The sequence below is a fragment of the Podarcis muralis genome, chromosome 5 (genome assembly GCF_964188315.1).
Source record: "Podarcis muralis chromosome 5, rPodMur119.hap1.1, whole genome shotgun sequence".
Lineage (NCBI taxonomy): Eukaryota > Metazoa > Chordata > Lepidosauria > Squamata > Lacertidae > Podarcis > Podarcis muralis.
The window spans coordinates 98,669,621-98,694,370 of record NC_135659.1 but is presented as its reverse complement, the minus strand read 5'-3'; the positions used below and the strand labels follow the sequence as shown (position 1 = coordinate 98,694,370).

At 48.5% G+C, this 24,750-nt stretch overlaps 1 protein-coding gene across 1 annotated transcript; it reads left to right on the top strand.

The window, feature by feature from the left end:
- The first annotated feature begins 2,579 nt into the window (after window positions 1-2,579).
- Window positions 2,580-24,237, top strand: LOC114599830 (interferon regulatory factor 4-like). Its single transcript, XM_028735584.2, has 8 exons — window positions 2,580-3,283; window positions 3,605-3,794; window positions 6,382-6,473; window positions 12,296-12,410; window positions 14,299-14,415; window positions 19,984-20,367; window positions 21,698-21,816; window positions 23,323-24,237. The coding sequence occupies exons 1-8, from the start codon at window positions 3,062-3,064 to the stop codon at window positions 23,458-23,460; spliced, it is 1,377 nt and encodes a 458-aa protein (XP_028591417.2). The 5' UTR covers window positions 2,580-3,061; the 3' UTR covers window positions 23,461-24,237.
- The last annotated feature ends 513 nt before the right edge of the window (window positions 24,238-24,750 follow it).

Here is a 24,750-nt window from a genome sequence, read left to right as displayed (position 1 = left end):
ATGTTTGTAGCTTCGAGAACACTATCCAACCATCTCGTCCTCTGTCGTCCCCTTCTCCTTGTGCCCTCCATCTTTCCCAACATCAGGGTCTTTTCCAGGGAGTCTTCCCTTCTCCTGAGGTGGCCAAAGTCTTGGAGTCTCAGCTTCAGGATCTGTCCTTCCAGTGAGCACTCAGGGCTGATTTCCTTCAGAATGGATGGGTTTGATCTACTTGCAGTCCATGGGACTCTCAAGAGTCTCCTCCAGCACCATAATTCAAAAGCATCCATTCTTTGGCAATCAGCCTTCTTTATGGTCCAGCTCTCACTTCCTAGCACCTTAGAGACCAACTAAGTTTGTTCTTGGTATGAGCTTTTGTGGTATCTGAAGAAGTGTGCATGCACACGAAAGCTCATACCAATGACAAACTTAGTTGGTCTCTAAGGTGCTACTGGAAGGAATTTTTTAAATTTTGTTTCAAATATGAATGAAAAGTTGCCACTGACAGCCTTATGCTAAGAACCTGCTACCCAAATGCAACATGGCAAGCTGCCTCCCACCAAGTCAGACCTGGTCCATTTAGCCCAGTATTGTCTGCACTGACTGACAGCAGCTCTCCGTGCAGAGAGATCCCTCCCTGGAAGCTGCCAAGGCGATTGCTCTGCATGCACTTTACTACTAAGTTCTGGACGCACCCCTGCATGGCCACAGGACTGATGTCTTTTTGTGGGCACTGTGCCTTTCACAGTGGATGTTCACCAGGTGCAGCTTTCCTGGGCGTCTGTGCTAGGGAAGACTTTCCCATTTAGTTTCTTCCTGTTAGGCAGCTGCTGGAGACAGCAAAAGAGCTAAGTCTCAGCTCACCAAGTGAGCAAGCCTGTTCATGCCGAAGGGTTGCCTGTTGCCGCTGTTCAGTTCGTGCGCCGCTTGCAACATTCTGCATTTGGAGCTTGGAAGGCTCACCTCACTTCCCTGGAAAAGGCGGCAGCGGCAGGACTTTCCTGGCACAGAGACACCCCACGCCAACATCCCAACACCACATGCTACCTGCTCTGAGCTGCCACCAGGTGGAACAGGTAGCTTTGGAACGCTTTCGATTCCATTCTGATTTATTAGGCATTTTAGACTTAAAAGTCTCAAAATGTGATTTGCAATGCAGTATAACATAATAAAACACACATTGAAAGACGCAGAGTGAATACAGCAACAACTAGTGTACAGTAACAGCACATACACCCTGGAACTCCCTGCCGATTGATATCAGGCAGGAGCCTACACCATATTCTTTTCAGCACCTGCTAAAAACATTTGTATAAAAACAATGTATTTTCATATTTTTGAAACATTAATATTTCATTTGATTTTTTAATTGCATTGGCATTTTTATTGTTTGTGAGCTGCCTTGGGGTGTGGTTTTTTTTTGGCCAAAAGGTGGTATATTACCGTAATTGTTACGGAAATTACGGGCGGGGGGGGGGGGACATCTTTAAAGTTGTTAAATGTTTCAAATATTATGCCTGAATGTATCCTTTCAACTTGACAGCTCAGGGAAGTTACCTAGCTTTAAAAATCATATAGAATCCTCTCCTTTGCCAGTTTCCTCCATTCCAACACTATTTTGCGCTTGGAAAAGGGACTCCAGGAAGTGCCCAGAGGTGACAATTGCTGAGCTGATTGTTTGCCAAGGAAAGCCTAATCCCATGCAAAGGAAGTTCTATTGCACTTTGGGTGGTGGGACTTCAGAAGGTGATTGCTTCAGTTGCTTGAAACCACAGAAGGGGAGAGTTGCTCTTCTGCTCAGATCTTGCCTACAGGTTTTCCCCTGGGACATCTGGTTGCCCCTGTGAGAACAGGATGCTGGACTGGACGGGCCTCATCCAGCCAGCTCTCTTCTTATGTTCATCAGCAAAGGAAAGTCCAGGTGCTTTTGCTGAAGAAGATGGTTGCAGTGCACTCCGCCTGTATGGGGTGGGTGTGGGTGGGAGAATGGTCTGACTTGCATTGCTTTAATACGCACAAACTGAAATAAAAGAGGGTTGATTCGCTTTAAGTCCAACAGAGCTTCCAGACAGCCGCTATTTTCTCGGGTGGGGTGCAATCCCAAATTAAGTTTGCATGTTTCCTGTTGATTCGGAAGCAGGGCTGGATTGAGGTTCGATGTGGCCTGAAGCTACTGAAGGTAATGGTGCCCTTTATATGCCCAGCTGTCCTTTGTCAACAACAAATTGTTGCTGTTTTTTGTGTTGAATATACACTCTATGGTAATTTATGGACCTAAAATGTATCTAAAGCCATTTGCACATAACAAATAGGAGCCTACACAACACAAAACACTGTTGCTGTATGTAGGTTTTATTTTATTTGTTTGTTATCTTATATTATGGTAATGTACGTTACGGTTTTTTTCCCTTTAAATTTGGGGCCCCCAAGAGAGTGTGGCCCCAAGCTATAGCATGTTTAGCTTATACGCAAAACCGGCACTGATTCGGAAGCCTTATCAGGCTTGCTGTAAGGACAGCGAACGGAGAATGCGCAGGGTCCACGTTTGCTCGACGACGCAGCACCATCTAACCTTCCGGATGAGGCCGGATACTCGTGCAATAGGGGCCTCTGGAAGCGCCCCGCGTGGCTTGCCACGAATCCGAACCTATTTATGGGAGCCTAGAAATGTTTTTTCCCTTGGTGATCTGCACAGAAAAGGAATATGGGGAAGGCTACAAGCTTTCGGCGCACCCAAATTCTAGGTCGACGACACCCCAACCCCCGCCCCGCTTTGCCATCCTTCTCCGCCTCCCCGAGGGAGGGACCGCTCCCTTTTGGCAGCCGGGCCGGAGCGAAAGTGAAACCGACGCGGCACAGTTTCGCTTTCCCGTCGCCTGCGCAGCTCGGCGTGGCGTAGCAGCCGCCCGCGCAGATCCGTCCGCGATTCTTGCACAGCAGGGCTCTCTCTCCACCGGCCCTGGGGGAAAGGAATCGGGGAGCAGAGAGCAGGGTCGAGAGGGGGATCGGGGTGAGCAGCCCCGACGGTGCGGCGGCGGCTCTTGCCGGCTGGAGCGCACGAGCTGCGTCGCAGGAGGCGCGCATGGTGGGGAGAGCGCGGCTCCCCGAAGCCTGGGCGCAGCAGCACATGGCGGAGCCGAGGCCGCCCCCGATGCGCCTGAAGGAGTGGCTCGTCGCGCAGGTGGACAGCGGGCGCTACCCGGGGCTGCGCTGGGAGAACGGCGAGAAGACGCTGTTCCGCATCCCTTGGAAACACGCGGCCAAGCAGGACTACCGGCAGCAAGAAGACGCGGCGCTCTTCAAGGTATCGGCGCCCTCGAGGGGCAGCCCCCCGCGGGGGTGCCTTCCCAAGCATCACTTTATCCCATTCCCAAATTCTTGCGGGACCTTGGACGGCTCCTGCCTCTTGCGCTCACTTTGCGCCCTCGCCGTCACCCCGAGTTCTTTGCGCATCCCGCCCCGTTCCAACCTCCCCGACGCGCTCCTGGCAAGCGGGCTCTGCGCCCTGCGATGCTGGGGAGTTTCTTGGGACTCGGCTCCAGGGGCGCGTCCTTGAGCGCCCTTGGGAATCCCGCGCCCTCGTTAGTTTCGTGGTGACCCGTCTCCCCGCTCTTCCTCGTTGCAGGCCTGGGCCGTCTACAAAGGCAAGTACCACGAAGGGCTGGACAAAGCCGACCCCTCCGCTTGGAAGACCCGCCTGCGCTGCGCCTTGAACAAAAGCACCGACTTCAAGGAGGTCCCCGAGAGGAGCCATCTGGACATCTCGGAGCCCTACAAGGTGTACCAGATCCTCTCGGATGCGTCCCAAGAAACAGGTGTGTCTGGCGACCTGAAGCCCCAGGAGTTGGTGGAGAGGTGGTCCTCTCTTGCTGTGAAAAACAGACCCACCCCCCTCAATCCCCTTAACTCTTGTCACCAGCCCTGGACCAAATCCTACCAGCCAGAGGGCCATAGCTGTCAACGTTTCCCTTTTTTTAAGGGAAATTCCCTTATTCCGAATAGGATTTCTCGCAAGAAAAGGGAAAAGTTGACAGCTATGCAGTGGGCTAGGGAAGTGTTCCCAGTGGTTCCATTACATTTCATGAAGGCCAGTCACTTCCACTGGCCGCCCCTGATTTTAAGCCTCTCCTGATCTCTCTCTCTTCACAAACACTCCAGGTTCGTATACAAAGCAGCTTTGCACGGAATCAAACCACTGGTCCAGAAAGTTCAGTGTTGTCTACATCAGGGTGGTCCAGCGTTTCTCCTGCTTTCATCAGCTGATAGAATGATAAAATCGTAGAGATGGAAGGGTCATTTCATCCTATAATAATAATTTATTATTTGTACCCAGCCACTCTGGGCGGCTTCCAACAAAGATTAAAAATACATTAAAATGTCACACATTAAAAACTTCCCTGAACAGGGCTGCCTTCAGATGTCTTCTGAATGTCAGGTAGTTGTTTATCTCTTTGACATCTGATGGGAGGGCGTTCCACAGTGCGGGTGCCACCACCAAGAAGGCCCTCTGCCTGGTTCCCTGTGGCTTTGTTTCTCGCAGTGAGGGAACCGCCAGAAGGCCCTCGGCGCTGGACCTCAGCGTCCGGGCAGAATGATGGGGGTGGAGACGCTCCTTCATCCACCCCCCTGCAATGCAGGAATCTCAACTTGTGGGGCAAGGAGAGGGCTCAGGCACCAGCTCCCAAAAGGTCTGGGTGGGGCCCCTCATTCCTGTCCCTAAACCTTGCCATTATTTTCTGTGTAGGTGGCTTTGCATTTCCCGGTCCTTTCTCCCAGCATCTGAATTTGGTTCTTGGGTCCCATTCCTTAAAGCCCAAAGAAGGAACCTAACTTTGGTCCCCTCTGTGCTCCCCAAATTTGGGGGCACCCATAGGCGTAGGCAAGGGGGACAGCTGCCCCCGAAATCAAGTAAATAAATACAAATACTTAACTGCAAGTAGAAATTGTAGAAAGGTTTTGACAGGTTTTTCTGAGCTCTTGGAGTCAAAAGGAAGTAATTTAAAGCAACTGTTGTTGAGACATTTCGTTCTGAATCTGCTGGACCAGAGCCGGACAGGATGGTGAAAGTTGGGTGTCTGGCCCCCACTAACATAAATCCTGGCTGTGCCCATGGGGGCACCCCAACTATCTCTCCCCCCAGCTGCCCAGAGGCTGATCTCTGCAAGATTCCTCCACCTGGTCAAAAGGCGATTTTCTGTTCAAGGCAAGACCACATGCTAAACCTCTCCTGATATTCTCCTAGTGCATCTGAGCCAGGACTTTGGGGGAGAAGCGATGTGCAGAGGATTCAGACTTGTGAGGCGATTCCTCTTTGGACTGCCACACTCCTCAGCTCCTGCCAAACCATCTGGAGGGCAAAGTAGGGAGCGGAGACCCTCGCCCTCCTAAACCTGCTGTGCCAGTGTCGCTTCACATAGCTCAGTAATAGAGGCCCCGGTTGATTTGCTTGCAAAACGCATTTTAAAAGGTAGCAGGTGCTGGCGTGGACTTTGCTCTCCAGAGAGCTGCTTCTGCTGCCAGCCAAGATAACACTGTTAGGCTAGATCAGGGGTCAACAACGTTTTTGGACCTGGGGCTACAGCGGCTCATGAAAAAATGGGACAGAGCACACTCCTCAAAGGGGAGATGGTTACTGAAGGTGCTTTGCACCTTCAGTTTTAATTCAAGAAAGAAAGTGTGCCTTGGCAATCAGCCATTGGGGGGAAATTGCCCTGGAGACAGACCCTAAGAACCTAAGCAGTGCTCTGCTGGATCAGGCCCATCCAGTATCCTGTTCTCCCAGTGGGAAACCTACAAGCAGGATCCGTGCACAAGAGCCCTCTCCCCTCCTGGACTTTCCTGCAACTGGGATTCCCAAGAGAGTTTCCTTAAGAAAGGTTCTGTCCCTCTGTAGCCTCAGCTGAATACATATTGGTATTGGGTCCCCACTGGTCAATCTTCACTGGATCTGTCTATATCTATTCACACAGATAGATCAGTGACATCTGTGTAGGTGGCACAGAAAAGGGAGAGAGACTAGGTCCCTGCCCTGAGGACCTTACAATCTTAAGTAGTGACACAGCAGAGAGGAATGGAGGCCTCGTGGCGATTTGCGCAGGTATGGCACAGTTTCCACGATCTGTGCTGTAATGATTCCAGAAATATCTAGTAGACCAGGCACTGAGATCTCTTTTAGAGCTACGTCAACATTTTTTGCCTGAGCGCAGCAGGGTTATCTGAGCAGCACAGCTATTAATGGGAAGAAAGGAAAGTGAAACTGAATTAAAGCAACTGGTCAGAATTACCAACTGATCAAGGAGCAGATATAGGTGGCAGTGCTAATATGAGTAGTGCATAAGGGGCAGCTGGGACTCAAATAAATGTTATCTGGGATTAAACAGATTTTCTCTCTCTGCCTTTCAGATAAGGAAAATAGCAAAGAGCCCCTTTTGCAGGCAAGGCAGCCCCCAACGTCGGCACACCAAGAGACCAGAGAAAATGGAAAGCCAAACAAGGTATAAGGGTGTTGCTGGCACAATCCTGGGGCTTGGACACTGTCATGCATATAAAAATAAATAAACCCAGCTAATTTGACGCCACTCAGGAATCCAACCGCTGAGCATTGGCATGGGGGGGGGGGGCAGAATAAGCAGCCTCCTTAGCTTTCAAGCTGCATGCCACTGTTGTTGCCAACCTAGACGGAGCAAGTTTTGCAGCAGAAATGGGTTGCTGGGCTTTGCAAATGTTTCCCTTTTTCTTTCTTAAATATAATTTTTAGGTTTGTTTTCAGTTACTATTAACATTGCAGGCTAAGGTAAAGGTAAAGGTACCCCTGCCCGTACGGGCCAGTCTTGCCAGACTCTAGGGTTGTGCGCCCATCTCACTCAAGAGGCCGGGGGCCAGCGCTGTCCAGAGACACTTCCGGGTCACGTGGCCAGCGTGACATCGCTGCTCTGGCGAGCCAGAGCCGCACACGGAAACGCCGTTTACCTTCCCGCTAGTAAGCGGTCCCTATTTATCTACTTGCACCAGGAGGTGCTTTCGAACTGCTAGGTTGGCAGGCGCTGGGCCTGAGCAACGGGAGCGCACCCCGCCACGGGGATTCGAACCGCCGACCTTTCGATCGGCAAGCCCTAGTTGCTGAGGCTTTTACCCACAGCGCCACCCGCGTCCCATAACATTGCAGGCTAGGCTTCTCTGAACCTGACGCCGTCCAGCTCTTTTGGCTGAGGCTGATGAGAGTTGTGGTCCAAATCAGCTGGAGGGCACCAGGTTGGGAAAGCCTCTTGGCAGGCAACGCAGCGCATCTAAAGTATTCTGTGTCTCCTTACCTGTCATCTTGCTGCTCCATTGGAAATCCATCCCAGTGATTTCCTTCATTCGTATAACCAATATATAGACGTGACGCAGCAGCTAAAAAAGCCAATGCAATTCTGGGCTGCATCAATAGGAGTATAGCATCTAGATCAAGGGAAGTAATAGTGCCTCTGTATTCTGCTCTGGTCAGACCTCACCTGGAGTACTGTGTCCAGTTCTGGGCACCACAGTTCAAGAAGGACACTGACAAACTGGAACGTGTCCAGAGGAGGGCAACCAAAATGGTCAAAGGCCTGGAAACGATGCCTTATGAGGAACGGCTAAGGGAGCTGGGCATGTTTAGCCTGGAGAAGAGGAGGTTAAGGGGTGATATGATAGCCATGTTCAAATATATAAAAGGATGTCATATACAGGCGGGAGAAAGGTTGTTTTCTGCTGCTCCAGAGAAGCGGACACGGAGCAATGGATCCAAACTACAAGAAAGAAGATTCCACCTAAACATGAGGAAGAACCTCCTGACAGTAAGAGCTGTTTGACAGTGGAATTTGCTGCCAAGGAGTGTGGTGGAGTCTCCTTCTTTGGAGGTCTTTAAGCAGAGGCTTGACAACCATATGTCAGGAGTGCTCTGATGGTGTTTCCTGCTTGGCAGGGGGTTGGACTCGATGGCCCTTGTGGTCTCTTCCAACTCTATGATTCTATGACGTCTTAATGCATAGAAACAACCCCTCTAAGCTGTTTGCAAAGTGAAAACCATAGAATCAGAATGTGAAATATGAATACAGTGGTACCTCAGGTTACATATGCCTCAGGTTACAGACTCCGCTAACCCAGAAATAGTGCTTCAGGTTAAGAACTTTGCTTCAGCATGAGAACAGAAATCGTGCTCCGGCGGTGCGGCAGCAGCAGGAGGCCCCATTAGCTAAAGTGGCACTTCAGGTTAAGAACAGTTTCAGGTTAAGTACGGACCTCCGGAACGAATTAAGTACTTAACCCGAGGTACCACTGTAAAATGAAAATGCATGCTATCAATCAAAATCCAGGCTACAAATACTAAAATACTATTCATGTCAGGGTTTGGGCGTTGGCAGTAGGAATTATAATAATTATATCTGCAATGTGCTGTGGGGGTTTTTTTTTTAAAAAGAAGAAGAAGAAGAAAGGGGAAGAGTGGGTTTATGAAGCAGAAATAATATAAGAAGAGCCTGCTGGTTCAGGCCAGGGCCTGTCTAGGCCAGCATTCTGTTCCCATGGGGCCAACCAGACGTCTATGGAAAGCACACAAGCAGCATGCAAGCAGCAGAGCCCTCTCCCTTCCTGTGGTTTTCAGCAACTGGTACCGTATTTTTTGCCCTATAGGACGCACTTTTCCCCCTCCAAAAATGAAGGGGAAATGTGTGTGCGTCCTATGGGGCGAATGCAGGCTTTCGCTGAGGCCTGGAGAGCGAGAGGGGTCGGTGCGCACCGACCCCTCACGCTCTCCAGGCTTCGCACACCTCTCCGCAAGCAGCGGAAGCCCAGCGCTGGGCTCCCACTGCTTGCGGAGAGTTGCCTGCATGCTGAAGCCTGCGCGCGCTCAGCTCAGCGCACCTCTCAGCAAGCAGTGGGAGCGCTCCCACGGCTTGCAGAGAGCTGCCTGTTTGGGGGCTGGGGTCGGGGGAAGCTCGAGCTTCCCCCGCCCCAGCCCCGCGCCTGGGGGAAAGTAATTGTTTTCCCTTTATTTCCCCCCCAAAAAACTAGGTGCGCCTTATGGGACGGTGCATCCTATAGGACAAAAAATACGGTACTCAGAAGCATTGCTGCCTCCAACCCTGGAATCCTAGACTTGTAGAGTTGGAAGAGGTCTCCGAAAGGCCATCTAGTCCAACCCTCTGCAATGCAGGAATCTCAGCTAAAGCACCCATGGCAGACGGCCACCCAGCCTCTGCTTAGAAACCTCCAAGGAAGGAGAGTTCACCGCCTCCTGAGGAAGACTGTTCCACTGTCAAACAGCTCTGTGGAGGCTGCGCATCGCCATCATGTGGGAATGTTAAGGAAGGTAGGAGAGGATATGCAGTGGTACTCTAGTTGCGGACATGATCCATTCCGGGGTGCCGTTTGCACCCCAAATGTTGCGTTTGCAAAGTAAAGGAAGGAGTGAACTCTGATTAATAAGAATGCACACAGAGGCTTGAACCAGCAAGACTCTGGGAAGGGTGCGTATAATCGTGTCTCTCCGTGCCTGTCTCCCCACAGCCCCTGGCCCAAGTCGTTTTATTCACAAAAGAACTTTTACAGAGTGTTCGAAAGAACCAATCAGATTTCTTCTGAGCATTTCAACAAACCCACGTGGGGAGAAAGTTAAACTACCAAAACTAATTAGGCACGGGGTAAACAAAGAACATCTTAAAAAGTAGAGACATCACCTTGCCAACAAAGGTCCGTATAGTAAAAGCTATGGTTTTCCCAGTAGTGATGTATGGAAGTGAGAGCTGGACCATAAAGAAGGCTGATCGCCAAAGAATTGATGCTTTTGAATTCTGGTGCTGGAGGAGACTCTTGAGAGTCCCATGGACTGCAAGAAGATCCAACCTCTCCATTCTGAAGGAAATCAGCCCTGAGTGCTCACTGGAAGGACAGATCCTGAAGCTGAGGCTCCAATACTTTGGCCATCTCATGAGAAGAGAAGACTCCCTGGAAAAGACCCTGGTGTTGGGAAAGATGGAGGGCACAAGGAGAAGGGGACGGCAGAGGACGAGATGGTTGGATAGTGTCTTCGAAGCTACCAGCATGAGTTTGACCAAACTGCGGGAGGCAGTAGAAGACAGGAGTGCCTGGCGTGGTCTGGTCCAAGAACAGAACTACAAAGAAGAGAATTTGGCAACCCTGGAGGTGATAAACAAGCAATATACATGATAAGAAGGATGGCCAGGAGGACAGCGATCATTATCACCTTCATGTGAGATCTGTTTCCTGGCCCTAAGATTAACATATTAGAAAGCTAGTTCAAAAAAGCTGCCCACTGTCTTTAATGACCCAGGAGCCTGCCTGGCGAAGCAACTGGGCTGTGTACGTGACTTTTGAAGCAATAGAGATGGAATAGGGATGCAGAGGTGTGGATTGATCAAAAATCGTATCAAAATTGTTTAAACCCAGTCAACGCAATGCTTTCATTGCTGACACAGATGGCTTACTCTATATAGTGGTACCTCGCAAGACGAATGCCTCGCAAGAAGGAAAACTCGCAAGACGAAAGGGTTTTTTGTTTTTTGAGCTGCTTCGCAAGACGATTTTCCCTATGGGCTTGCTTCGCAAGACAGAAACGTCTTGCAAGTTTGTTTCCTTTTTCTTAACACCGTTAATACAGTTGCGACTTGACTTCGAGGAGCAACTCATAGCACGTGCTGTGGTAGCCTTTTTTTAGGTTTTTGAAGACTTTGGTGATTTTTGAAGCTTTTCCGAAACTTTTCCGACACCGTGCTTCGCAAGACGGAAAAAATCGCAAGACGACAAAACTCACGGAACGAATTAATTTCGTCTTGCGAGGCACCACTGTATTTGTTATAATTCCTCATAGCAATCCCACCTGATCACTACACAGACACCATCCAACCCACCAAATTTCTGCAGTTCCAAAGTCGCCAGCCATGTCAGCGGCAGCTTGCAACTGACCTTGCCTGCAACGTGACTGGCATCGTGGGCACATGCTCTCTGTTTGTGGTGCCAGACCCCAGTGCCACCCGGAACAACAAACACACACAAGTTCCTGGTGTTGCCGGAAGCAGACATCTTTGAAAGCTCGCCTCTAGCAGTCGGAACAGCCACGCAGCTGCAAATCGCACACATACCTCTTGCATTGCTCAGATGGGAGGCTTTTGAAGCGAGAGATGTCGCGATGGGAAAGTTTTCTGCTGAGATGCACTGAGCCTACCTTTGAAGGTCAGGATGTGGTAAATCTGTCAACGCTTAGAAATTCCCTTCTCCTCCTCCTCCTGAGCAGTTTGATCTGGCTTCGTGCCTTGAGGCCGCTCTATCTTCTGGCTGCAATGCCTGAACTATTAATCAGTTAGAGTGATTAATTGGAAACATTTAATCGACTCAAAGGGTGCTCCTGGTTCATGATGCTTAAAAGAGGCGTTTTCCCTTTTCTCGCACCCTGGAGGAAATGCAGGCTCCCAGAACGACTCCTGCTATGACAAATCTGTCTAAAAACGAGGAAACCAAAACTAGGCTTTTTGCTTCAGGGACACAGTTGGAGGGAATCATGTTTCTGAATACCAGTTGCAGGAAACCACAAGAAGGGAGAGAGGGCTCTTGGATCCTGCTTTGACATTGTGGCATCTGGTTGGCTGCTGTAAGAACAGGATGCTTGACAAGATGGGCCATTGGCCTGATCCTGCAGGCTCTCCTTATGTCTTACATTATTATTATCCTCCACCAGGGCCAGGGCCTTCTCAGTGATGGCCCCGACCTGGTGGAATGCTCTGTCCCAGGAGACCAGGGCCCTGCAGGACTTAATTTCCTTCCACAGGGCCTGTAAGACAGAGCTATTCCGCCTGGCCTTTAATTTGAATTCAGCCTGGTCTTTTATTCCCCTTCCCTTCCCTCCCCCTCCCCTTTTTGTGAAGATTACCCACTTTGGGATCCCACAGCAGATTCTCCCCTCGCCTCCTCACTGGCCCAAGTGGGACTAACTTAGCCAGCTAGCCCTGGTGATCATCTAATGTTTATTGGATGGATTTCCCCCCTAAATTGATTATTGATTTTATTGTTATTTACACTTTATGCCATATTTTACGCTGGTTTTTTGTAGCATCAATTAAGTGTTTTAAATTTGTTGTTAGCTGCCCTGAGCCCAGTTTCCTGAACCTGAAAGGGCGGGGTATAAATAAAAAAATATTTATTATGATTTGTTTATTTATTACAAAGTTAGGGGGCACTATAAGCCCAAATGCAGCCACACTCCGAGTCTATTTCCTGTCCTTAGCCCTGGGTGATGGTGCCTCGCTCAGAATTACACCTGCCGTGTTTTCTTTCTTCCCAGGTCAGAACACCTTCAGAGTCAGGCCAGGCCAGCAAGGATGAGCCGCTGGTGACCCTCCAGAGCACCCCAGGGACACCTCAGGCCCCCCAGCAGCCAAGCCTTGGAGAGCACCAGGGTAAGGAAGAAGACCAGGGGCCTTTGGCTCCGTTTTGAGTTGGCCCTGCTGCTCTGGGTCACTGCTTCCCCTTGACAATTGGATCTATTTCATCTGCTACCTGGAAGAAATCGCTAGGGACCTGACCCGACACCCTAGGCAGCCTCTGGAAGGAAGCCTGTTTGCTGTGCCTCTGAAAGGTTCTGCAAGACGAAAAGTCTGCCACCCAGCCAGATGGGCAGGGTATAAATAATAAGATTGTGATGATGATTATTAAGTGCCAATGCCCATTCCCAGTGCCCTGCTGGCCGTATCCTTCCAGTGGCCCACGTGGACACAGGAAGTTGCCTTCTCTGGGTCAAAGCATCCGTCCATCAAGGGGCCGCGTAATAATCATCCTGCAATTGTAAGACAACCATCTTGCAGAATAGCAGCATCTGCCTTTGGGAATTCCCTGCCTCTTGACACCAGGCAGCCGCCTTCCACTTAACTGCTCTTGGTGTCTGATGAGAACATTTCTGTTTAGGCAAACCTATCCAGATATAGGGATGCAGGTGGTGCTGTGGGTTAAACCACAGAGCCTAGGGCTTGCCGATCAGAAGGTCGGCGGTTCGAATCCCCGTGATGGGGTGAGCTCCTGTTGCTCGGTCCCTGCTCCTGCCAACCTAGCAGTTCGAAAGCACGTCAAAGTGCAAGTAGATAAATAGGTACCGCTCCGGCGGGAAGGTAAATGGCGTTTCCGTGCGCTGCTCTGGTTCGCCAGAAGCGGCTTAAGTCATGCTGGCCACATGACCCGGAAGCTGTACGCCGGCTTCCTCGACTAGTAAAGCGAAATGAGCGCTGCAACCCCAGAGTCGGCCACGACTGGACCTAATGGTCAGGGGTCCCTTTACCTTTACCTTTATCCAGATATAAAGAATATACGTCAAGTTGTTAGCCTATTGTTATCCTTCTTGGATGTTTTAAATAATTGTTCTAAACTGGAGTTTCACTGTTTCCTTCTTTTTGTAAGCTGCTTTGAGGTGTGTGTGTGTGTGAGAGAGAGAGAGAGAGAGAGAGAGAGAGAGAGAGAGAGAGAGAGAATATATGTGTGTTTTACAACCTAGTGGTATCTTCTTCTTTGGCGATCACTTGTAGCCGAGTAAGATTGTCTTCCATAAACACAGTTTTAACAGCGAGTCCGTAAGTGACTGTGGATGCCAGTTCTGGATCCACACATCCTTCCACAGTGGGGACATTGGTTTCCAGGTGGGAGTTGATCACAGTGTGGATTTGCCAAGCATGCCTTCCTCTTAGCATGTTTCTCCCTTGCGTTCTGAGTTCGAGTGTCTTCAAAGTCCATGACACCTTTGGTAAAAGTTGTTCTCCAACTGGATGCCTGGCAGGCCAGTGTTTCCCAGTTCTCAGTGTTTATACTATTTTTATTTTTATTGTTAGATTTGCCTTGAACCTCTTTTGTTGACCACAAAAGCATTACGCTTTCCATTTTCAAGTTCTGAAATAAATAAATAGATTTTATTTATTTCAGATTTTCTGAAATAAATAGACTCATAGAATTGTATGGTTGGAAGGGACCCCTAGAGTCATCTATTCCAACCCCCTGCAATAATATATTGTCCACCCTGCTTAGCAGCTGCTCTCCAGAGCTTCATGCAGGCAGTCTTTCCCAGCCCTACCTGGGGATGTCAGGAATCAAACCCGTGACCTTCTGCATGCAAAGTGAACGCTCTTTCCATGAGCTACATCCCTTCCTTAAGGAGATCTGCCATATGTGTTGTCTGGGGCTCTTAAGAGTTGCAGCGTGAAGCCTCTGGAGAATATGTACCTGGGGAAAGAGATGGCTTTGTCCAAGCTGCAGGGACAAACGAACCAATTTTAAAGCTCTCCTGTGTTGCGCTTCCTTTTCCAGGGTACCAGGTGAAAGGTTTTTTCTACAGCTGTAACCTGGCACACTTCCACTGCCATCCGAGCCCCTCCGCTGCCGGTCCCAATCCCCAGTACGCTGACAATCAAAACATCAACTCGGGTAAGGAGAGGAAGAAAGGGTCTTTGTTCGAAGACAGCCAATAGCGGTTAGAGCATCGGGACTGGGACCTGGGAGAGACCAGGGTTCGAATCCCCGCTCGACCACAAAGCTCTTGCTGGGGGTAACCTGGGGCCAGTCACTGCCTCTTTCTGCCTAGCCTACCTCACAAGGTTGTTGTGTGTGGGGTGGCGTGACGTGAGGAGGCAGAGGAGACCCTTGAGCTCCTTGGAGGAAAACAGTGGGATAGAAATGCCATAAATAATTTTAAACATAATGAGCACAGTCTCAGGTGCCTTTAAAAGGAGTGGGAGAAGACAACAAAGGCCTCTCCTGGTCTGCCCCGTGGAGGACCATAAGGTCCACAAATAACAATATTTTGGAGGTCCCAAGTCGCAAGGTGGTTAGATTGGTCTCAACTAGGGCCAGGGCCTTTTCAGTACTGGCCCCGATCTGGTGGAACGCTCTGAGCCGGGGAGGGCAGGGTATAAATTATTATTATTAGTAGTAGTAGTAGTTCTGAGGTTTCTGCTTCCCACAGAGGCCAACCAGATTTCTCTTCTGGGAAGAGAAAGCCGCCTCCTGCTCTTGTGTTGATGGAACCAGAGAATTAAGGAGTTGGAAGGGATTCCGAGGGTCATCTAGTCCAACCCTCTGCAATGCAGGAGTCTTGCTCACAGCTGTCCCTGGGTGGGCTCAAGCCCCCAAGCTTAGGGTTAACAGCCAGACCCACTGACCCATTGTGCCACAGCGGGAGGCTGCCTTGGATTCCGGGAGCAGAGAAGGGCTGTGTCCGTGGCTGTTAGCCAGTACAGGGAAATGAAACCTCCATGGCCAGGGGCAGTTGGAGGCTTTTAAAATCTTTTGTTTTCCCCGCCACGCTTTTCAAGAGGCAGAAAATCCCGTTGCATTGTGCCCACCCAGAGCTCAATTCAGTGCAGAAAGCAAGAAGAAAATGAAAAAGAGCAAAGATTGGCCACGTTGCTCTGCAGAGGAATGCCAAAATCTGTAACTGGGCTAGAACTTGATGAACCCAAATTTCACCCACTGCAGGCCAGATACAACAACAGTAACAGTTTATTTCTACCACACCCATCCGGCTGGGTTTCCCCCAGCCACTCGGGGCGGCTTCCAACAGAAGGTTAAAAATACATTAAAACATCAATCCTTAAAAACTTCCCTAAACAGGGCTGCCTTCAGATGTCTTCTAAATGTCATATACAGTGGTACCTCTGGTTAAGAACTTAATTCGTTCCGGAGGTCTGTTCTTAACCTGAAACTGTTCTTAACACTTTAGCTAATGGGGCCTCGCGCCGCTGCCACACAATTTCTGTTCTCATCCTGAAGCAAAGTTCTTAACCCGAGGTACCACTGTAGTTGTTGTTCTCTTTGACATCTGGTGGTAGGGCGTTCCACAGGGAGGGCGCCACTACCGAGAAGGCCCTCTGCCTGGTTCCTTGTAACTTGGCTTCTCGCAGTGAGGGAACCGCCAGAAATGCCCTCAGAGCTGGACCTCAGCGTCCGGGCAGAATGATGGGGATGGAGAAGCTCCTTCAGATATACTGGACCGAGGCCGTTTAGGGCTTTAAAGGTCAGCACCAACACTTTGAATTGTGCTCGGAAACGTACTGGGAGCCAATGTAGGTCTTTCAGGACTGGTGTTACGTGGTCTCAGCGGCTGCTCCCAGTCACCTGTCTACACAAAGCAGGGAGAAGGGGAGAACTTAGGTTGAAGGGCCGGTAATAATAAAAATAAAAATAGATCTTATGCCAAGCTAAGTTTTAATTTATAGATATTTTTAACTGTTGCTATATCTGTAGTGTCCTTGTTATAAAGGTAAAGGTACCCCTGCCCGTACGGGCCAGTCTTGCCAGACTCTAGGGTTGTGCGCTCATCTCACTCAAGAGGCCGGGGGCCAGCGCTGTCCGGAGACACTTCCGGGTCACGTGGCCAGCGTGACAAAGCTGCATCTGGCGAGCCAGCGCAGCACACGGAATGCTGTTTACCTTCCCGCTGGTAAGCGGTCCCTATTTATCTACTTGCACCCAGGGGTGCTTTCGAACTGCTAGGTTGGCAGGCGCTGGGACCGAGCAACGGGAGCGCACCCCGCCGCGGGGATTCGAACCGCCGACCTTTCGATCGGCAAGTCCTAGGCGCTGAGGCTTTAACCCACAGCGCCACCCGCGTCCCCCCCGTCCTTGTTATACCTAATTGCAAATTCAAATGTGTCCCTATCATGTTTTATGACTTCTTTGTATGTGGGCTGGAACTGGTCTGTGACCGAAATAATAAATTCAGTCTTATGCCAAGCCTAGAGAAAGATGAAATTAAAAGCAGGCTTTGCACTGAAACGGGTTTCTCTCCCACATTTAAGGAAGTTGTGATTAATTGGCAGGAGCCATTCCTTTTCCATTTTGCAATTCCCCTTTTCAGCTTCCTCTCTTTTAGGGCATGAATTTAAGGGCCTTTCCAAAGCGGCCATTCTGCGATTTCTATTATCCTCCTTCTCCGCCTCCATTGCATCATAGAATTGTAGCTTTGGAAGGGACCCTTAAAGGTCTTCTAGTCCAACCCTCTGCAATGCAGAAATAAGACACAGTGACATTCCCCCCCCCCAAATTTTTTTTATTGGTTTTCTAAAACAAACATACATCTTATTTGTACTTAATCCAATTTTAGTAACATTATTAAGTGACTTCCTCAAATCCCCCTGGCTGAATTTCAGTGTATATCATTGTAACAGTTTTCCAAAACCATTTTTCTCATAAAATTAACTTAATCACTTAACATCTTTCTTTCTTTTCATTTTAACTTTAAACATGCTATTCTCTAACAATACATATTTAAATCCTAAGCCTATCTGGTATTTGCAAGTTTTTCCAATTATCTTAACATATTTAACTAAGTAGTCTTTGAATTTCCTCCATTCCTCCTGGTACTCCTCCTCCTTCTGATCGCAGACTCTTCCAGTCAGTTCGGCTAGTTCCGAAAAGTCCATCATCTTCATCTGCCATTCCTCCACTGTTGGGACTTCTTGTGTTTTCCAATTCTTAGCTGCAGTTGTGGCATACAAAAACAGTCTAACATCTTTCTTGGGCAATTCCAAACCTGTTATTCTAAGAAGAAAGGCCTCTGGTTTCTTAATAAATGTATATTTCAACATTTTTAAAAATTCATTATACATCTTCTCCCAGAAGTCTTTCACCTTGGGGCAGGTCCACTGAGGCTTTGCCCTCGGGTGGGAAAAATATTGCGCCTGGGAAAGGGAAGTGGGAGTCAATAGACACTCAAGGAATAGTTTCGGAGAAAAGGCTTTTATTTCTACCATCCATGAACTGGTAGAAGGAGCAAGTGTGATAAGTCACAAAAAGCATGCACGAGTTCACAGTGATGTGCACAAACATATATACCCCTTTCTAGTTCCCTCCTCCTTTCTTCTCCCTCAGGAGTCCTGCCCATGTTGAGATTCCTGAGCATGAACAGAAAGCTGTCTTGGGACTATTGTGGACTCTTGGCAGGAAAGGGGGTGAGGAGGTTTTCAGAGTGTTCCCGTTGTTTCATTCTTGTGCTTTGGCATGGTTCCCGGAGAGAAAGCAAGTTGCAATGTGGTTCTGAGAAAGGCCTGAGAAGACAATGGGCTCCGTTCTCTACCTTGTTGCAATCTTTTTAGTTACAGCAAAGCGGAATGTTTCTGACGCTTAGCTGCTGAGAAAAATGATTTTGAAAAGCTCTGAGAAGCTTTGAGCCTGCTTTGGGGGGGGGGTGACTTCGGGCCTAGGTGAGGTCACCTGTCCTCACCTTCCTTCACCACCACATATGATAAAAAAGACACAAGTGACATTTTAACTGGATAGCTCGGTTGGTTGGAGCGTGGTGCTGATAAGGCCAAGGTTGTGAGTTCGATCCCCGTGTGGGACAACTGCAATACAGAGGGCTGGACTAGATGACCCTCAGGTTCCCTTACAAAGCCTGCTCTTTGCAAACTGGGCAAGATTTAACCCCCTGCTCGTCTCCTGTCAGGTGGGGGTTAAATTCTGCTGTGTTTGCTGGGAGCAGGCACACACAGCCGGAGCAGAATTGAACCCCCACTCAACAGCTGTTTCGTGACCCCTTATGTGATTAATCTTGTTTACATCAGTTGATGCATGGTCTTTCTTGATTCCGGTCTGCGTTCAGTCATTGTTTAATGTCACTTTGCAATGCGGGGATTGTGGGTGACACAGAGGTTGCCCTGACTCCCTTTCCCCAAACTGCGCCAAGTTTAGGAGCAGAATTGCAGGGTTTGGCTTTGTGGAAACCCCCGGTGCAGCCCAAACCACGTGATACTCGGACACAACTCCTACAGCATTCAGTCCCTTGTAAGTGGGTTAGGATTGCACTTTTAAGGTTACCTTGGTCGCTTTTGCTTTATTTGCAAACACTGTCTTTTGGAAGAAACCTGGCTTCTAAGAGCAGCCAACAGTTTCCCAAAGAACAAGAGTTTCAGCCAGTTCCAAACTTTCTCTGCATTGGTCTTTTGGGGCTTCTCCAAGCAACCTGTTCCTTGAGCATTCGTCCTGATTTGCTGACAGCAACAACAAAAACAACAATAATATTTTTTTATACTCCACCCATCTGGCTGAGTTTCCCCAGCCACTCTTGGCGGCTCACAGTCGAGTGTTAAAAACAATGCAGCATTAAATACAGTGGTACCTTGGGTTACAGATGCTTCAGGTTACAGACTCTGCTAAGAAGAAGAAGAAGAAGAAGAAGAAGAGTTTGGATTTGATATCCCGCCTTTCACTCCCTTTAAGGAGTCTCAAAGCGGCTAACATTCTCCTTTTCCTTCCTCCCCCACAACAAACACTCTGTGAGGTGAGTGGGGCTGAGAGACTTCAGAGAAGTGGGACTGGCCCAAGGTCACCCAGCAGCTGCATGTGGAGGAGCGGAGATGCGAACCCGGTTCCCCAGATTATGTGACTACTGCTCTTAACCACTACACCACACTGGCTCTCAGTGTAACCCAGAAATAGTACCTCGGGTTAAGAACTTTGCTTCAGGATGAGAACAGAAATCGCGGTGCGGCAACGGGAGGCCCCATTAGTTAAGTGGTACCTCAGGTTAAGAACAGTTTCAGGTTAAGAACGGACCTCCAGAACAAAATAAGTTCTTAACCCGAGGTACCACTGTGCAGCATTACATATTAAAAACTTCCCTCAACAGGGCTGCCTTCAGATGTCTTTTAAAAATAGGAAAAAACGCAACCTGAAGCCTCTGTAACCCGAGGTATGACTGCACTGATTTTACCTCCTCCTCTTTGACTTCCTAGTCAAGGAGGAGTCTATACATTTTAGAGGGGATTTTTCCTTTGGAGTTAATTGGCTCTTTTTAAAACCGGGTTTACGTGAGATCTAGATGGATCTCCAGCCAGTAATCTGGCTGCTGCATTCTGGGCCAGCTGACGTTTTCAAGATGTCTTCAAGGGCTGCCCCATGTAGAGCGCATTGCAGTAGTCCAGTCTGGAAGTTCCCAGAGCATGGAGACTTTTAACTGCGTCCAGATCCTGACCTCTGCCTCCTTTTGCCCCCCAGACTGCTGGCTCCGCGTCCGCCTCTACTACTGCGACACGTTGGTAAAGGAGGTCACCACCAAAACGGCGGAGGGCTGCCGGATCACCTATCGCCCGGTGCCGGCGGACAACGTGTGCCTTTATGGTTCGAGCGGCCTGGAGCAGGTGCTTTTCCCGTCTCTGGACGCCTCGGCCAGCGGCAGAGCAACCGGAGCCTTGCAAAGGCTGCTTCCCCACCTGCACCGGGGAATCCTGCTGTGGGTGGCCCCCGAAGGGGTCTTCATGAAACGGCAGTGCCAGGGCAGGGTGTACTGGAAAGGGCCGCTGGCCCCCCACGAAAACCAGCCCAACAAACTGGAGAGGGAGAAAACCTACAAGCTCCTGGACACTCAGCAGTTCCTGCAGCGTAAGTATTATTATTGTTTATTAAATTTATTTTTTCATTTTTTCCTTTCTCCTCCTGTGATGGAGGGACGAGGGTGGCGCTGTGGGTTAAACCACAGAGCCTAGGACTTGCCGATCAGAAGGTCGGTTAAATATACAGGTTAAATCTGTATTGATACACTGGGCATAACATTCAGATGGCAGATTGGGAAAGGTTATAGAAATCGAATCTGAAATGGCATGTTGTACGCTAAGAGAGAATTGTATGAAAATGATGTGCAGTGGTATTTGACTCCTAGTAAGCTAGCAAAAATGTATAGAACAAGTACAAAAACCTACTGGAAATGTAAGGAAAAAGATGCAAGTTTTGTAAGGAGGACAATCTGAAATATTGCAAGAAAGACTATGAGGAAAATTATTAGTTAATGATAATTAAGAGTAATAGAGAAATTAAGAAATGCAGAATAAGTGATAAAGAATGAAAAATCATCAGAGGTGTTGACAGAAGTCTAAAATATTGTATAAGATAAGAAGTTATGTTATATGATTGTTGGAAATGATATGTTAAAAAAACCTAGGTATATATTTATATATGGAAATGTAAGGAAAAAGAAGTGGTCGTGTAAAGTACTGAAAGCTTTTTGGGGAAATGATATATAATGAACCAAAAAAAAATGTTTAAAATAACTTTTGTTCAAAAACCAGAAGCCTTCTTATTAGGAATTGTAGGTACCAACATCCCAAAGGAAAAGAAAATACTTTTTATGTATGCGACAACAGCAGTACAGATGCTACTGACCCAGAGATGGAAAAAATTCCCTGCCGGAGAGGAATGGCAAACCAAGCTGTTAGACTATGCCAAAATGACAAAACTGATTGGAAAGCTCAGGGACCAAGAAGACAAGAAATAATGGGGGGGGGGGGGGGGAATTATAATTTACTTAGGAGACCGCTGTAAGCAGATGAAAACATCAGCAGGATTTTAACCTCACTTGTAATGTAACAAGTACTATGGACAATATGGATAGTTTTAAAATACAGATTATGATATAATATGCAGTTGAAAATGTGGACGTTAGGACCCATGGAGGGCATAGCTGTCAACTTTCCCCTTTTCTTGTGAGGAATCCTATTCGGAATAAGGGAATTTCCCTTTAAAAAAAGGGAAACTTTGACAGCTATGATGGAGGGGATGGGGGGAAGTCTCAAGATTCAGAGAAATCTCTTTATATGGATATGTATTTGGCGTTGTTATAAATTTATAGCTGTAAAATCAAATAAAAATGACTTTCTTTTTTTTAAATAAAGAGAGAGCCTTGGTTCCTAATCGCGATCTGTTGTGTGCCATTCAGAATTACGGGGCTTCCTGATCCACGGACATGCTCCGCCTCAGTATCAGATCTGCTTCTGCTTTGGGGAGGAATATCCTACTGCTCCAGACCAAAAACCCCACAAGCTCATCATGGCGCAGGTAGGTATTGGCCAGCAGCCGCAGAGTGGCGAACTCAGGATTCGGACCAAGGGAGTGGTGGGTGCCAAATAGGGATGGGTGATATGTTGATGCATCGCCCATATTGTGATACTGGTTTCATAATTTTATACCTGGCCATATATTGGCAAATCATGATGTGTGTGTTCAGGTTGGGGGATATATTGTCCAAAACCAGTTTGAAGTTCATATTGTGATACCGGTTTCATAATGTGGCAGTATATGACAAATCAGGGACACGGGTGGTACTGTGGGTTAAACCACAGAGCCTAGGACTTGCCGATCAGAAGGTTGGTGGTTCGAATCCCCGTGACGGGGTGAGCTCCCGTTGCTCAGCCCCTGCTCCTACTAAAAGCACATCAAAGTGCAAGTAGATAAATAGGTACCGCTCCGGTGGGAAGGTAAACGGTGTTTCTGTGCGCTGCTCTGGTTCGCCAGAAGCGGCTTAGTCATGCTGGCCACATGACCCGGAAGCTGTACACCGGCTCCCTCAGCCAAGAATGCGAGATGAGCGCCACAACCCCAGAGTCGGCCACGACTGGACCTAATGGTCAGGGGTCCCTTTACCTTTTTATCTTTATATCACGAATCATGAGTTGGGAGGGTGTGCCAAAATCACAATGCAGGTAAAACCGTGAAACCGTCCGGTGCCTCTACCTGGCTCCATCCTTCTTTCAGATACCGTGATGATTGGTACAGTGGTACCTCAGGTTACATACACTTCAGGTTACAGACGCTTCAGGTTACAGATTCCGCTTACCCAGAAATAGTACCTCGGGTTAAGAACTTTGCTTCAGGATGAGAACAGAAATCGTGCTCTGGCGGTGCAGCGGCAGCGGGAGGCCCCATTAGCTAAAGTGGTACCTCAGGTTAAGAACAGTTTCAGGTTAAGAATAGACCTCCAGAACGAATTAAGTTCTTAACCAGAGGTACCACTGTATTTCACGATCTTCAGCTGGTGATATATGCAAAGTGGCAGTGAGGCCAGCGTGGTGCAAACACTCTGAGGGAGCCAATCCATCGCTCCTGCTGGTGCGTTTGCCCCATGGCAACCTCACCACTGCCTCTTCCTCCCCCCTCGCAGTTGGCAGCAGCTCCTTACGCAATAAAAAGCATTATTCAGAATAGCAGTTTGCATGACCAACTAGTAAGGAACTAAAATTCAGACCAGTGACAATGAATTGCACATTGATTCAAAATCCAATTAAAACTGTTTAGCTCAATTCAACAATAAATGATGAGCTACGGTTGCCGTATCTCAAAAAGTGGGAATCTGGACACATGGAAATGCTGCCAAGCGCCGCAGCTGGTCTGCCCAACACCTCCTCTCCTCCCCCTTGCAAAATGCCATCAAGGCTGGGGGGCAGAAAATGCAGATTCGGAAGTGTCTCCCACGATACAAGTGACCCACTTCCTGTTTGTGGCCAAACAGCCCACTTCCTGCCTAGTTGTGACCTTCCATTTCTCTCCCCCCCCCCCCGCCCCCAGGTTGAGCCGGTGTTTGCTCACGATCTCTGCCTCCATGCCCAGCAGCTGGGGCCTCGGTTCCTGCAGGACTCTCACACGGGCATTCCCGACGTTCCCAAGAACATCATCCAGATCCTGAAACAGCTGTGCCCGCCTTGAATCTGCCGGAAGTGGCATCCTTGGCTTGGTGGCTGAAGGACAAAGGACTTGCGGTTCATAGAATCGTAGAATTGGAGAGTTGGAGGGGACACCAAAGGTCATCTAGCCCAACCCTCTGCGATGCAGGAATCCAGCAGAGGAGAAATCTTGGTTCCTCTCCTGACTGTCCTGGTTTAGTCACCTGGGTGATCTGCCCCTGCTATGCTATCTAGAGTGCCTGACTGGCATGCACTAAAAAGCTTGTTTGAATAGAGGAGTTTATTTTTCACAAGCCCAGATGATGTTTCTTGACTGTCCCATTTCAGAAGCTCACATCTGAAATGCACACATAACAGGGTTCTAGCTTAGTTTTCACACTGCAACACTTCTGGTTGGACTTTTTTTTCCCTGCATAGCATCTTGTCCACACAGAGCCTGAAGTGGTACAGCTCAGATGCAAATCCTCAGTTTGGAAGGGCAGTCCACTGTTTTGAGGTGTCCTCTGTTTGAGGGTCTCCAAGTCTGGTTTAAAGGTCAGGAACCCTAAGAAGGGGGGGGGGCCTTGAATTTGCCCACCTTGCCAGCACCCTGAGCAGGCAAGACAGAAGTTACCTGGGCAGTCAGTATCCCATCATGGTGAGACGCACTGTATTTCTATTTAAATTACAGCAGTCATTTCTACATTTCATGCTATAGCCACAAAACTACCATCATAATATTTTTGTTATTTATATGCTTGACTGGGCTGCTCCCGACAAAATCTTAAAAACACAATAAAACATCCACCGTTAAAAATTGGCCTGTACAGGGCTGCCTTCAGCTGTCTCAATATGCAAACCAATGTCCTCTTTGTTTTCCCCAAGCATTCAGGCAGGACCAACGACTGGATATTTTCACTCTGGGTGTGCTTTTAATGTCTTTATGCACTCTTATTGCAGTCTTTTATTCTTGTCCTAAATTGGCTAGGGAGTTCTTGTCCTGGGAAGCAATTTGCAAATTCAGTCAGCCAACCCTAGCCTTCTCTAAGGCACATTCTCTCTGTGCTTTTGTCCTCTTGAAATACATTGAGCAAATCTCAGTGTGGTTTGGTTTGGAGCGGCCTTTCAAGCGATCCAGCGAGCATTTATTTATTTGCTTTGAAGTGTGAGATTTGCTCCGTCCTCCCTTGCTTAAAGAGATGGGGAAGCAGCTGAGAATTATGTTGCTTTCCGCAGTCCTTTTTGTCTACCCAAAATGCCAGCTGTGTAGGTGGAAAAAACCAATGGGGCTCCTACACCTTTAATAGTTGGGTAGAAGAGGAACATTTAGCAG

Excerpts from the sequence above, each read along its gene's own strand:
- LOC114599830 (XM_028735584.2), top strand. The coding sequence starts at position 3,062 with ATGGTGGGGAGAGCGCGGCTCCCCGAAGCCTGGGCGCAGCAGCACATG. Across the intron at positions 6,474-12,295 it reads AAAATGGAAAGCCAAACAAG|GTCAGAACACCTTCAGAGTC; the intron begins GTATAAGGGTGT and ends CTTTCTTCCCAG. Across the intron at positions 14,416-19,983 it reads CAATCAAAACATCAACTCGG|ACTGCTGGCTCCGCGTCCGC; the intron begins GTAAGGAGAGGA and ends TTTGCCCCCCAG.